At 38.0% G+C, this 15,024-nt stretch overlaps 1 protein-coding gene across 4 annotated transcripts; it reads left to right on the forward strand.

Annotated features, from left to right (window-relative positions):
* The first annotated feature begins 3,244 nt into the window (after positions 1 to 3,244).
* Positions 3,245 to 9,339, forward strand: LOC117165138 (phospholipase B1, membrane-associated-like). Of its 4 annotated transcripts, none has more exons than XM_076625951.1 (8): positions 3,245 to 3,583; positions 4,470 to 4,565; positions 4,961 to 5,172; positions 5,276 to 5,452; positions 5,603 to 5,898; positions 7,872 to 8,050; positions 8,129 to 8,304; positions 8,787 to 9,339. In XM_076625951.1, exons 1-7 carry the CDS (start codon positions 3,454 to 3,456, stop codon positions 8,272 to 8,274), a joined length of 1,236 nt encoding a protein of 411 aa, XP_076482066.1. In that variant the 5' UTR covers positions 3,245 to 3,453; the 3' UTR covers positions 8,275 to 8,304; positions 8,787 to 9,339. The 4 variants fall into 4 exon arrangements, with proteins under 4 accessions (XP_076482066.1, XP_076482068.1, XP_033204483.2 ...); XM_076625953.1 differs by having other exon boundaries at positions 8,812 to 9,339; XM_033348592.2 differs by having other exon boundaries at positions 8,129 to 9,339.
* Positions 9,340 to 15,024: the final 5,685 nt, after the last annotated feature.

A 15,024-nucleotide genomic window follows, 5' to 3' on the forward strand; every position in this document is an offset into this window, starting at 1 on the left:
ACCGATTTCGTGTATGTCTATCGATTTCCATGGAACGGTTTGATGAACCAAAACGATTCCTGTTGCATCTCATAGAGCATATTCTCCCGTTGGTCTCGTGATATAATCTTTTTGCGTTAATTTTTCAGTGATTGCTCTGCAATCGTTGAACTGATATTAAGATGCTTCGCATAGGGTATGTCTTCCGTTGATCCCATTAAAGAATTTTTCACGCATGATTATTGTCAAGTAGTCAGTCAAGCAATCATGACCATTTTTATATATGCGTATCGATCGCTCTGTGCTGGATCAACCAGTTGGGATAAAACATACTGCATCTTGTAGAGATAGTCTAACGATTGGTCTCTCTTGTGAAATTTGTTCAATTTCTTTATTCTTATCGTTATTGCAAATGAACTGTCTTATTCGTCATTTCATTCGGTTGTATCCCACCGTTTCTCACAAACTAGTTGCTGGAAGTGATGAAATTGGGCGGTTGTTTTACAAAATTTTCATTGGGAGAGTACATCGCCCGGTTCTAAATATAAGTTTGCCATTCAATGCTGACTTGTTTCCTATATTTTATTACTAACTCCTCGTTTCAAAGATATTTGGGTCGTTTCTTGACATACTGGTCGTAGAAAGTAGGCTTCAGCTGTTTTTTTGGCGAAGAAAGTCCTGGTAATCTTTGCATTTCTGCAAGTACCTTTTCGTCATAGGATTCATTAATAAATGTCTTAGGCGTTAAATCAGATGTAGCTAGGCCGTCTAACGTTTTAACACGACTAAGAGCAAAGTAGATTTGGTCCTTTGAAAAATTCTTTTTGCCAAGACCAATTACAGCCCTGTTTGGTGTAGTTTCTCGTAATTTATGTACAGTCACTAGAGCTTAGGATAAGGGATAACATTCTGCGTTTAACGTTAATTTCATGACCTTTCATCGCCTGAAATGTTGCACTATTAGAGATATCGGAATGTAGCCATCGATGTCTTTGAATTTGCTTTCAATGGATTCGTCGTTAAATTTTATAAGCACTGAGTCCGGGAATGTCCCGTCTTCCACCTGATTTCTTCAAAGTGTTGACGATGTAAATTTTTTTACGATTCCCGTTGCGCCGTTCATCAAACCACCAGAATTGACATGTTTCGTCGTAACATAATTCGTAATCTCTCAGTTAATGCTATTGTATGCAAGATTCCGCTGCATTTATTTACATTTGCAGAAATAACATTCTTGGATGATCTTTTTCCATACCTAGCGAAACTCGTCTTACTGAGTAAGTAATGTATAGACAATGTGATTATGCTATCTCATTTTTGTATCATTTTCGTCCATTAATTTTGCTGTCGGGAATATTCTTAATGCTGCACCAACCACAAACTCGCAGAATAGAGGAATTCTCCTTCGCTCGCATAGTATTTCTTATTGAGGAATTGTTATATCGCCAAATCGTAAATTATTTAATAGATCGATAAACTCTGTATCGTCCTTCTGCCTTATATTCGTGACGAGTTCGGAGATTGAAAATTGGTACTAAGAATTAATATCTGTAATGTGATTGTAATAATCACGTCACTGTAGTTGTACAAAACAACAACGTTCTTTTACCGGGGATAGTTATATGATGTCACCAAATACAAGTACATTTATGCGACATATTTCTTCGCTGGTTTTGAATTCTTACAGTTTGTGTTCTCAATCCTCATTTGTATAGTTTACCTTGGCACGTTTACCTCTTATGTCGAGATGGGTTTTTGCGGTTTCGTCATGACATAACCTCGTCTATGTCTAAATTATGAAGGTCTAGGCCACATCGTGCGCTGTCGCGTGAACTATCTGAATTGCAAATTTTATTAAGTATAATTTGAATTTTATAAGAGTGTCTGTATATACGAGGATACTCCTTTCCGTAGCCGTGATGAAATTAATTAGTCATGTACCGATGATAAATTGTATTAAAGACTAATGAATATTCCTAATTTTTGCATTAAATGAAAATAAATGACACGAAATTGTAACGATAAATAAACATGTATATGAATTTTAGACACTTTGTATTAATTTAACTAACTAGTTTAACAAAACATTTAACGGAAGCCTCTAAAAGACATTTAAAATACAATTACATAAAATAATTAAATCGCAAGCAGTGCAAACTCATGGTATAGGTAGAGAATATTGAGAATATTTAAATAGAAAATTAAGCGTTGAAACTAGATCACGTAGATGCTATTTTCGGCAGAAAGCAGAGCTGTAGACTCTTTGTAGATGCAATGACTTTTATGATATCTTATTCTTTCCATTGACTTGTTAAATAGACATAAATTGTTAGCTCATCACGAATGGTATGCTTGATGTTTGATTTAGAGTAATACTGTGTCCGTAATTGTCCTGTAGAGATTTGGAGTCCATGGAAAAACGCTGCACATAAGTAAATTTTAGTAATAATTATATTTGTAATATTTGTTATATGCGAATAGTGTTATGGTACGTAAATGATTATTTTTCACGTAAAACCATACCCTGTAATGATTGATGATAAAATTATATTTTTCTATTATAAATTAGTCTAATGATGACGTTCGATGTTAGAAAATAAGTTACGTTAAAATGAATAAAAAAATTCTCGGCAAAGCAATCAACGAATAAACATGTGATTAGTAACCAGTAACGAACTAGAAACTAACATCTTCCGCATTAACTCCGTTCATTTAATTATTTTCATTTCAGAGAATACGGGAAAATGTTTCGCATAAGGATTCCATTATTTAAAGGACTAAAAAATGTGGTAATAAGATTTAGAGAAAATGTAAAAGTCAGTTTTGTTTTTTCAAATAAAATCATATGCCTTTTAATACGTTAATCCAGTTCGGCATTCTCTATAAAAAAGTATTAACCTATTTTTATCCAAAACTATATTAATTTAGCAGATATTTTAACTTGAATTTATCATATTTAACGTATGCAGTCAAGGAAAGCAACATCTGTAACATTTTTCTTGAGAAAAATTTTTCTTTCAAATCTCTGTTTTTGTTATACAATTTTTATAGTATGCTTAAAGTACAATAAGAAATAACGGTAGTCTATTCATGTTATATAATATGTAAATAAAATTGCCCAGGCTTTGCCTATCCGTACTTATTAATTTTCCTGACCTTGTTGACAACGTAAATGCAAATACATAAGCAAGAAAAATAATTGAGATGGGAGTATCTGAATCAAAGTATACATTTTATCTCACATTATGATCACATAACAGATTCAAATCTTTTACGAGTGCGAACAGTATTTGTAACGATCGCTAACTAGCAACAGCTAAGACTGGATGCGGCGCTATCGAGGCCCTCGATAATACGCGCAACAGTTAGCAGTCATCACAAGAATTTATATTTTTTTGTCTTTATAATCAACAAAAATAAAATATCACTGTGGAAACTTAAAAGTGACCATTTGATTGTGCAAGAAAACCTACAATGAAGAAGCTGTATCTGTGCCTTGTATTGGAATTATGCGTGCTGACCATGTCGCAGAGAACTGCCTTGGATAAATCGATTCTAAATTACATCTATCGTGGATATCGTAATTGGTTAACGCAATCCTACGGTACGTCTGTTTTAGTTTATTTCGTGTTACGTCTTTATGCAGTAATATCATTTTCTTTTGGTTAGAGAGATGCTTTTTGGAGGAAAATTGAAATATCGTGAATCTTATTTTTCATAGACTAATGTTTCATTGTGAATATATATATTTTCGCGATAAAATGATAAGTTGACGAAATTTTTTTCGGTAAGAGTAGACAAAAGCTTGCACAGCACGGATAATTTTTCTTTTAACATATAAATATTGTAGAGATTATATTTTCAAGTAACATGCGCTATGAATTCTGTGGTAGCCTCTTCTGGTTCTTGAGATGAAGAATTTTGCAAACAGTACTTATTTCGAAATTCGTAACGAAACTAAACAGCAGTCCTGAAGTGTATTAAAAGTGACGAGCTGTTAGGTACAAGTGAAATCAAAAGGTGTCCGTATACCATTTCCATTTGTTCTTAAAATACTGGTCAGTCTTGTTATACGAGTATAAGAGGCAGCAACCTGATTGTGATTTCAGATGCAAATTGGGTTTTGGTTAGGTTAGGGACGGGGTGCGCGGGAAAAGTTGATACCTCGCCACTGAACGCCTTTACTTTATAGCATAAATCTTGAAAATATACAGTAGCTCAAGAAAGTTTTCACATACTATTAAAACTCTAGACAATTAAAATATGCACGTTAAATTTAAGAAGTGAAAACAATGCTCTTATTACTATAAGGTACAAGTACCAAGATTACACATCTATATGTCTAACATTTAGAACGAATCCGATATCGTTTGTAGAAGTTTTGAAATCATTCGTTGCAATTACTTGATCGGAGTTTTAACATATCGCGTGTAACGTTACATCACAGATGAAGTATTTTTGTAAGTTGTTTTAAAATGACTATTTTGTAGGCACAACAAATGAGGATCGAATGTCTCAACTACGGAATAAAAATAACTTTCAAAAGGAAATTCCAATACACGTCCCTTTTCCTTGCAACGTTACAGGTAGTTAACCAAATTTATGATTATTGTTATCAAATACTTCATGGTATCACTTGTAAATATTACATCATCGTATTTATTCCTTAAAATCATTATTCATTTTAAATCGCAGATTTCTTTTATTTCCAATAATTTTTACAATTTATCCTAGAGACAATCAGTAAATTTCTGTGGCAGCAAACTACAGTGAAGAACGCTGTTCTTCACAACTTGTAGTGGCTACAAGAATTTCAATGTGATTTTGAATTCATTCATAATTTTGTCCTATTAATATCATTTTTAAGATACATATGTAACATTACAAGTTCCTCACCACACTGTAGTTTAAGAATAGTAAAATTGATGCTTATCTTTTGAAGTTCATATGTATTCTAATGTCTTTACTTTAATTTGTTTAGCTGGCAGGTCTTCGAAAGTTCCCCATTCGGTTCACCATTTAAGACCAGGAGACATAGATGTCATTGCTGCAATGGGCGATTCTTTGACAATCGGCGCTGGAGTTACTTCGATTTATATGTTCGAGGTGAACATTGAAAATAGAGGCATAGTAGGCAGTATCGGTGGTCAAGGAACTTGGCGACAGTACCTGACTCTCCCTAATATTCTTAAAGTTTGTTCATTTCTTACATCTGCATTGTTTACGCATATGATTTGTGTTATCGCCATAAATGTGAATACTGAAATCTTTCATAGTCCGATTTTTCTATATGCAGGAATTCAATCCTAAATTAATAGGTTATTCACTTGGAGACGCTATAAGTATTGATCCAGCTGCGCAGTTAAACGTCGCCGAAGGTGGAGCTATGTCTAAAGATATGACTTTCATGGCGACATATCTGATCAATAAAATAAAAGATGACCCGAGGATAGATATCAACAAACATTGGAAAGTTCGTATGTTCCTAGGCAAAATAATTATATACATATATATAAATGCTAGTGTGAAATTGGACAACATTTTCTTTCTTTAATTAAAAATTATAATTGCATTTAATATTTAATCGTTTAAGCAATAGTATCTACATTTTTATGTTTTCCAGTTGATTTCGTTGATGATTGGAAGTAATGATTTTTGCATTAATACGTGTGCAACATCTCCATGGTCTATGTTAAATGATCACAAAATAGATTTAATTCATACTCTTAGAATATTAAGAGACAATTTACCAAGAACTTTTGTTGCTCTTATACCACCACCTCACTTAAAGGAACTGGTTGCTGCGCACAAAGGAAGAGAGTCATTGCGGTGCTATGTGTCATCCATGATTGAATGCTCATGTATGTTTGCTTTACAATTTAGGGATCAAAGACCGGCATATTATGAATTAATTGAGAGGTTTGTATAATTTTCCGAATTTAACTTTTTAAATATTTTGTGCTTGAGGATTAAACACTTACAAGAATTTTGTTATATCATACTTTATATTTAATCTTAGTAATTATACATAAAAGGGGCTACTATTCCCATTTTAATGAAGCTTAAGTATGTTGTGAAACTCAACATTTTTCCTATAGGGGGTAAACTCACTTAGTTACCGAAATATTTAGAGAAAGCTGCTGCTACTACTATGTTGAATTTGACTTATAAGGCAACGTTTGTGTCTGCATGGTGTGTCCACTCATCTACTGTTGTATGTCTATAAACACATCGCTGCGACCTGCAAATAATCTCTATAATCCGATTACCTTAACTTTTATTTTATTTTATGCGTATGTCATTCTTGTTATATGTTGGTGAATAACTTTATTGAAAAGAGTTATTAGAGAACGACATAGATTCATCATCTTTGATTTCAATTCACATTAAGATCTTATTGACGACTCGGGCAATGTCGGGCTCCATTTTGGATGAAAAACACTGATAAGTATATTTATAAATTTATATTATGAGCGTCTATTCAGACGACGAGTTCGTATTTATATAACACATACCTATCGATGTTATCGACAGCGATCTAGGAATTTCAATCTATTATCAATTAATATCAAAGGCAAAGGTATTAGTTATTGTTCAGTTAATCAGGATATTGATTCTTTACTAACCGATACCAACAAGTACTGTACTTGAAACACCACAAACGTATCGATACTCGTCTGATACCGCAGGTAAGTTTCGGTACAGATTCTTAAAGAGAAAATAAGATGAGAGTCGAGAACAACAGAATCGCGCGTTGTTATTTTACAAGAATGAATGTAGATCCGCAGCTTACCTCGTACAAGTCGTAGAAAAAAAGATTGTGGCATTCGAAAACATAAACCATCCTTGTAAGAGAAATCATAGGTTAGACGTTAAATCTGCTTATTCATTAAAATCCATAACAGCAACTCGAAAATCGTCCCATTAAATTTTCGAATAGAGAGGATCAATGTTTCCTCTAGTCCATTGCCACCATAAGTGATTAATATATTCTAGCGCATATAAACGATGTTTATACAAAATGGATACATGCACCGCGATCATATCGTTCGGGGGTATTCTAAATGACGTCGCTTCGATGGCTAACATAAACTCAACACTTTCGACATTTCGTACGCATGCACGGAAGACGTGCGGAAGGTTCGATGGTGGGGTAAATGAGATACGCGCAGGACGTGCCTCCTGAGATTTCGCGGCCCGCGCGAGTTTGCCGATTGATTTTACGCGTAGCAATAAACATGACGAGGTCCTACACATGACAACCTCTAACATTTCATTTCTCTTATCACGAAGATCGGCGAGACCCTTACTCGAATGACGCGTGAACGCAAAGGGGCTATCGACTGATTCCGTGAAAGTGTCGTATCAATATGGTGTAAATACCCCAACTTTCATCCTTCTTTCTCTCCGTAAATGAATCATCGACAATTCTCCTTCAGTGCGAAACAGTTTCAATTCACCTCTAGCCTTTACTAAATCAATGGCGTCTATCCCGATTAGGAATGCGGCATTTACCCTAATTATCTTGAAAAAGTGTTGCACCTTTCCATTACCATACCGTGTATCGGAAATCGTTAATTTTGGCAGTGGATTATTCCACATAATTTGTAAAAAACTACGAACTTTTAGTTACTATGATAATCCAAATGATCACGAAGTGTAATTACGAAGCCAAAATGTGAGATGTTTATACTGAAAAAATGCGAAGTCTTGGTAACTAACAAAGGCATTTTACTTCTGTCTCAGCGCGGTGCGACATTTCGCACTGCAATCAGCTTATTTTTCTTATTTCACATTTATGCGATATTATTTCCCTAACACATTTCAAGTACCGTTTGATATATATTTTAATATGCATATGAAGAATAAGCTAGTTTGTTTCATTTTTTTAGGTGGCAAGAGATTGACGAAGAAGTCGCTAATTATCCAGAATTTCATAGAAATGACTTCACCGTAGTAATTTTACCGACTCTGGAAGATGCAAAAATACCTGTTGCCGAGGATGGATTTACCGACCTCTCATATCTTAACGCTGATTGCTTTCATTGGAGTCAAAAACTACATGCACTATGTGAGTTTAACAGATGAAACTATACAATTATTTCATGAGTGTTACGTTGATAATCAAAAATGTTTTGTGTTTCCCAAGATGCGAATAATCTGTGGAACAATTTGTTGGAACCAGTTGGTAACAAGAGTGGCGCTTTCACTTCGCTATTTAAAAAATTTCTGTGTCCTGCTCCGGAAAGACCGTTCTTGATGACGTATAAAAATGCACAGAACAACGAAACTTAAGGATGGTTAGAGAAATTTAGAACAGTTTCTGTAAGTGGAAGATGTATTATAATCTTCGTATTTGCCTATTTAAAAATGATGAAAATTATAATCAGCAGATGTTCAAAAATAACAACCAATGTTGGATCCATAACAATATTTAATTTTTACTGTGGTATTTCAGTCATTGTCATATTGATCTTATAATTTAAGTTCTTTGCGAATAAAGGTAATAAAGAAAATTAATAATACGTTGACCAATGGACGTTCAAAATCAACGCAAAATTCAGCTTTTTCGAAGATGTTTCGCTTTTCCTATCTTTTCGCTTTAGTTAGCTAGTTGCTTATTTCCCCTTTCGCTTTTGTTTAAAGTATATACGTATATAGCATATCATTGATATGTTTTGAGCGTGAGTCGCGCATAAATCCCGAAATGAAAGAAGGAAGGAGATCTCCAGGAAAGAAAAAGAATCTACTTTTCATATTCACATAATCGTCATTAAATCATAATTTGTATTTTACAATTTGTGCAGCTGGACAATCGGTAAATTTTTCTAGCTAGTGTAACATGACCGAATGTCAGATATTACCGAGATTTGGATGGGTGATCGCCTGGGAACTCCATGTGGCGTTGGCGAAGCGCGCTGGGCTCGCCGCGCCCCCCGGTGAGGTTCGGGCTTTGGAGCTGGCAGCTTAGCGCCTCGGGGCCGCCAAGCAGTCTGGTAGGGGAACCGGTCACGGTTGCTCCGGCGAGGAGGCGCAATGTGATATGGCCACATACCGCTCCATCAGCGGCTGTATTAGGCGGGGCCGGGGGGGGGGCTGTTGTGTCGCTCGCACCGGTTCCCGGGCCTCTCTCGATCGCAGCCGGGACGGTCATCGTGGAGGTTTTAGTCGGTTGGAGTCCGACACTACCACGCCGCTTTCCCCAGAAGCGGCCTGGTGTCCGTGCGAATTTCCTCCGCGTAAATATATATGTCGGAGATAAGAGGACACCGGTGCCTTCCCTCTGAAACCTCGGGAAAATCCATAAAAACATTGCAATTAAAATCTACAGTTGTAATTAAACGATTTGCCATCATTCTACCCAATTGTATTTGTTTGAGACTTGTGACACTGAGCTTGGGCTCAAGGCGACAATTAGTCGCCGAACGTAGCCGCGGTCAACGGGACAAACTCTCCGTCTAACAAAGGCATTGAGTAACCCTATAGCTCTCCTTAAAAGAAAGATTTGTAGCGGCACGTGGCAGTAAACATTCCAACGGTTTCTGTCCCGTAGCTCGCCACACGCAGATCCTATTCTCCGGGCAGGATGTTTACCAGATGCCGACGTGTCTCCTCAGTACGTGATCGGCTAGCCCGAGGACCGTTATAAACACTAATATCTAGTTACCTAAAATCCTTCAACAGATAAACCGTCTTTGTCCCAGTTACAGGAAGACAGGAGAGACCTATTTTTCCACGAACGACGTCTCCCACTAGCAACCTTCCCTCAAGAGCGGCTAGCATCCTTTTCTAACTACCGATATGGAGATTGGCCAATTAGCAGCAACGTCAATTTCCCTTACTTTCCGAACGTAGGATATCCCCGACGAATCCGATGATCTCGTGTCCTTAGACACATCCCGTCATAGTTTTCCTCTGAGGTATCACCGGGACGGAAAGTCATTCTCTCTTGCGATCTCATCGACAAAAAGATTAACGCCTTACGGTCAGTGAATATTAACAAAGAATCCGACTTAGATTTTTACGAGTGCGTACGACTACCATCCCGTTGTCCGCGGATTCGTTATCGAACCTAAGACCATTGTCACTAGCGTCGCGAGTGTGTGATCATTGTGAGTTTGTGTCAACTCTGTAACAATTTTGTGTGTGTGTCAATAAAAATAACTTCAGTGTAAAAAACATGGATAGCTTCAGTGAGGAATCCTTACCTGTCCCAAGCCCCCGCCACGAGGACGACTCGGGCCCAGATTCGGACGTTGTCTCGACATATATATAGAAAAAAAAGATATTACCGAGATAACGTATGTTTCTTTTAAATTTTTTTTAGATTAAACTTCTACCAACGTATTTGTAAAATCTTTTTGATTAAAATGAGACCAGACACGGTGTTACGCCATGCGGCTTGCCATAGATCATATTCTTAACTGTCGGTCGCGGCACTATAATGTCGCGGACGGATCGTCGCGGCTGCCCGGCAAATAAACATTGTAGTGGCAAGCGCATGGTTCATTAAGCAGAGCGACCTCCAGAAACGTCGATTCGTGGCCGTTATTTTATCTGGCGTAAACGAATGTGGCGTGATCCGAACGAGTGGGGGTCGCCTTCCAGAAAAAACCAACAAATCGAAGGGCGGGCAGAACGTTTCGAGAAGCCAAACAGTCAATACATATCTTATATCGCGCATTACGTAGTTACATTTCTTTTGTTGTTCCATTTATATCTTTCTAATTAATAAGTTGTTGAAATAAACTTAATTTATTAGTGTTAATACAGTGCTATATTCATTAAACCACCTCTGTTATCCTAAACGAAACAGGGGAACGACTATTTCGCGGCGTCGATTAACATGATCGTAGCGAGAATTTACAACTCTCGTTGACGTGCTATCTCGCGATCACGTCTCTCCGCGAACGGTCGTAACACACGGCGTAATTTCAATTATATTTACTTACCAATGAGCATTAAATATCTTTTAGCATAAGCAAATGTGCTAGGAATTGTATCGTGCTTTTTATCATTTTGATTGAAAACATCTAACAAACAATTTTTGAAAGTTCTATTCATTACAAATTAAAAGTAAGAAAATTTGCCCATATTTTATACGTTGCCAAACACTTCAACTCCCAGTCCCTCTTTCTCATCCTCTTTCACTCGCATTATTCTTTTCTACGTTTGCCACGTTTAACTCTTTATTGTCACTGACTTCAGGAATAGAGTCGTTTCTACTTCTATTTTACTCTCTAGTTGCGAAATTTAGGTCACAAATTTGTTGCAATTATTGCAGATTTTCGGCATATGATTTATTTACTTATAACACATATGTGGCACCCGACGACGGAACTTTCCGACGGCTTCGCAATACAAATCGCTATACCATCAAAGCGTAAGGCTGACATGCCTAATCTACCATCGATATCCCTACGGTTCTTCCGCTGAATATTCGGAAGAATGCATAAGTTACAACGATCGCGGCATCTAACAAACGCGTGCGTAGTGGTGATATCGAGGGGCAACAAAGAAAAGAATCCGTTTGGTTTTAAACAAAAGATTCATTTCATTTCAAACAGCGAAGCAAACATATTCGAGAAGCGTGATTGTTGATTGTTGACTGTTAACCCTTTCGCTTCGGCAGTCCAGTCCGCCGAAGCACTGTTACTAAATGGAAGCGCTCGCCAGAAATGCGCACAGTGTGCGTTGTTGCTGTATATACGTTTTCCTAATTCTTAAATAACAATAATTCTTGCAAGAACCGTATATGAAATATCGTTTCACTGTCAATGTATTTAATAGATTTTTTACGGAACAGTATACGTTCGTTGGGATGTCTGAAATATATTGCGTAAAACGTTTTGATGTTGTTTCAAAACTGAGTAACTTTTAAGAAGTGATTAATCCAATATATTAATAAAATCAACAGAGAATGTTCTGCCGATAACGACACTACAGATGGCATTGGTGTATGCCCGATATATGGGGCGTCGAACCTAGCATTCGTCGCGTGGTCGCTATCTATATGCGGTGCTCGTACCCACAGGTCATTTCTTGGATGTTTTTTTTTTTTATTTATTTGTTGAAATTACAATCAATTCTTGCGTTGAGAATTTTCAGTAATTTTTCTGGCGTGGCGCAGTGACATGGCTGTTTATTTATAATAAGTTAATGCTTATTATAGATAAGTATAATTTATAAGTATTATAAGTAAGTGCATTTGCTTAATTTGGATAACTAAATGAATCTAGCGTTTAGGTCTAGCGGGTAGTGCCTCTTCAGCCTGCGAATCTGGTCCGTCGTGTCAAGTAGTCCAGTGATTAGGGGGTTTCGGTGTTTGTTGACTCTTTTGCTATATCTGTCGCTATATTTTGCTATTTCCTCTTTGACTGTGGGTATCTTGAGGTCGCGATGGATGGTTTCGTTGGTAACACACCAAGGTGCGTCTATTAAGGATCTTAGCGTATTCGATTGGAAGCGTTGGAGTATTTCAATGTTGGAGTTACTTGCTGTTCCCCATAGTTGGATTCCATAGGTCCAGACAGGTTTTATTACGGTCTTGTAGAGAGTAATTTTATTCTGTATGTTTAGTTTGGAGCGTCAGCCCGTGAGCCAATAGAATTTTTTTAGTTTGTCCTTTAGTTGCTTCGTTTTATCTGAGATGTGTTTCTTCCACGTTAGTCTCCTGTCCAGGGTCATGCCCAGGTATCGGGCTGAGTCCCTGCTAGGAACTGTTGCATTGTTGATGGTGACCTTGGGGCAGGTTTGTTTTCGGAGCGTGAAGGTTACATGTGAGGATTTCTTTTCGTTAATTTTGAAGCCCCATTTATGAAACCACTTTTCCATGGAGTCGAGACTTCGCTGGAGAGTGGATGAGGCTATTACCGGGTCTGCGTGGGTGACTAATAGCGCTGTGTCGTCTGCAAATGTCGCTATTGTTATCTCGTTTGACATAGGTAAGTCGGCAGTGTAGATGGAGTACAGTAGGGGTCCGAGGACACTACCTTGGGGTATGCCGGATTCTATTGGGAATGTTGCGGAAGTGGCGTCTAGGCATTTAATTATGAATTGTCTAGTGGTTAGGTAGGATTTTAGGATGGAGTAGTAGGGGTGAGGTAGGATCATTTTAATTTATAGTAGCCCTTTTTTTCTTATAGTATAGCATATAGTATAGTATAGTATAGCATCTTTTTTTTTTTATAGTAGCCCTTCATGCCATACTTTGTCGAATGCCTGTTGGATGTCTAGGAAAACCGCTGAGCAATATTTTTTCTTTTCGAGTGTCTGGCTGATCGTATGGGTTATGCGGTGGATTTGCTCTACTGTTGAATGTTGTTTTCGGAAGCCGAATTGGTGATCTGGGAGTGTTTTCAAGTTCTCTAGGAGTGGAAGGAATCGATTCGTGAGCATCTTCTCGAATAGTTTGGACAGGGTAGGTAAAAGACTGATTGGGCGATAGGAGCTGGTTTCGTATATCGGTTTACCGGGTTTAGGGATGAGGGTAATCAATGAGATTTTCCAGGCCTTAGGATAGTGTTCCAGGCGAAGGATAGCATTAAAAATCGATGTGATGAGTGCTATCCCTTTTGTGGGAAGTTCCTTGATTGCTTTATTGCTTATTAGGTCGTGTCCTGCTGCTTTCTTGGGGTTTAGGCGACTGATTGTTTCTATAGTCTCTGCAGAGGAGAAGGGTTCGATAGGTGGGGACATTTGGAAGGGGGTGTGCAGGTATTCAGTAACGTCCGCGGCGGCTTTAGGGGAATGGGGTTTGAATACTTTTGACAAGTGTTTAGCAAACAGGTCGGCTTTTTCTGTAGGGCTTCGCGCCCATCCACCTTGCGGACGGCGGATAGGTGGGATTATTTGTGGGGGGCGTGTGAGTTTCCTGGAGGCCTTCCATAGTGAGTAGTTGGAGTCGGCTGTGGGGGATAAGCTGGCGAGGTATTTTTGAAAACAGTCGTTTTTATAATTTTTTAAGGTTTTGGATAGCTTTCTAGTTGTGTTGTTTAGTTTGCGTTTGTCATCCGGTGTTCTATGGGTCTGCCATACTCTTTTTAGTCTACGTTTTTCTGCTATTTTTTTTAGTATGTATTGGGGATATTCTTGTTTGCTGATAGACGGTGTGGAGAGGCGGATTGCGTTTATTATGCTCGCGTTTAAGTATTCCGTGGCTGCTTCGATTTCTTCCTCTGTTTTTAGTGGAGTTAAGGCTGAAGTTGAGTGTGTAAAGACTTCTCTAAAGAGCTGCCAGTTGGTGTGTTGGTTGTGAATGGAGCCATTAGGTGTATTCTCGATGATTGTTGAACTGACTGTTGCTATTACGGGGGAATGATCAGAGGAGAGATCAGCCGAGGAGTTGATTTGGACGTGTCTTGATGAGATATTTTTAGTTACGAAGAAGTCGAGAAGGTCGGGTATTTTGTTGGTGTCAGTGGGCCAGTATGTGGGTTCGTATGTGGTGAGGTAGTTGAGGTTGTTTATTATGCTGTTTAAGAGGTTTTTGCCTCTTGCTGTAACCAGTCTGCTGCCCCATTGGGTGTGCTTGGCGTTATAGTCTCCTCCAGCTATGAATCTATTGCCCAGGGTGTCCAGGAAGTTATCAAAGTCTTCTTTGGCGATGGAGTGTCTGGGAGGGCAGTATACTGCTGAAGTGGTGATTGTGCCATGACAGTCTTCTATTGCTACGTTTGTTGCTTGGAGGTAGTCTTTCTGGAATGCTTGGAATGGATGGAAGTGCTTAATACTTGTTTTGATTATGATTCCGGTGCCACCGTGGGCCTTTCCGTTGGGGTGTTGGGTATGGTAGAATTTATAACCATTTATTTTCAGGCAGTTTTTGTCGGTATAGTGGGTTTCCGATACGAGCATTACGTCGATTTTCTGGTGTTTTAGGAAGAGTTCTAGTTCAAGTTTGTGTTGCGCTAGACCGTTGGCGTTCCAAAGAGCTATGCGCCTTGGTTTTATTTTGCGTCGTGGCGTATTAATTTATCCAGGATGAGTGTTAGTAGCGATAGCAAATTATTTATTTGCTCTGATTGTTTCTCTATTAGCTTTTCA

This window comes from Bombus vancouverensis, chromosome 17 (assembly GCF_051014615.1).
Source record: "Bombus vancouverensis nearcticus chromosome 17, iyBomVanc1_principal, whole genome shotgun sequence".
Lineage (NCBI taxonomy): Eukaryota > Metazoa > Arthropoda > Insecta > Hymenoptera > Apidae > Bombus > Bombus vancouverensis.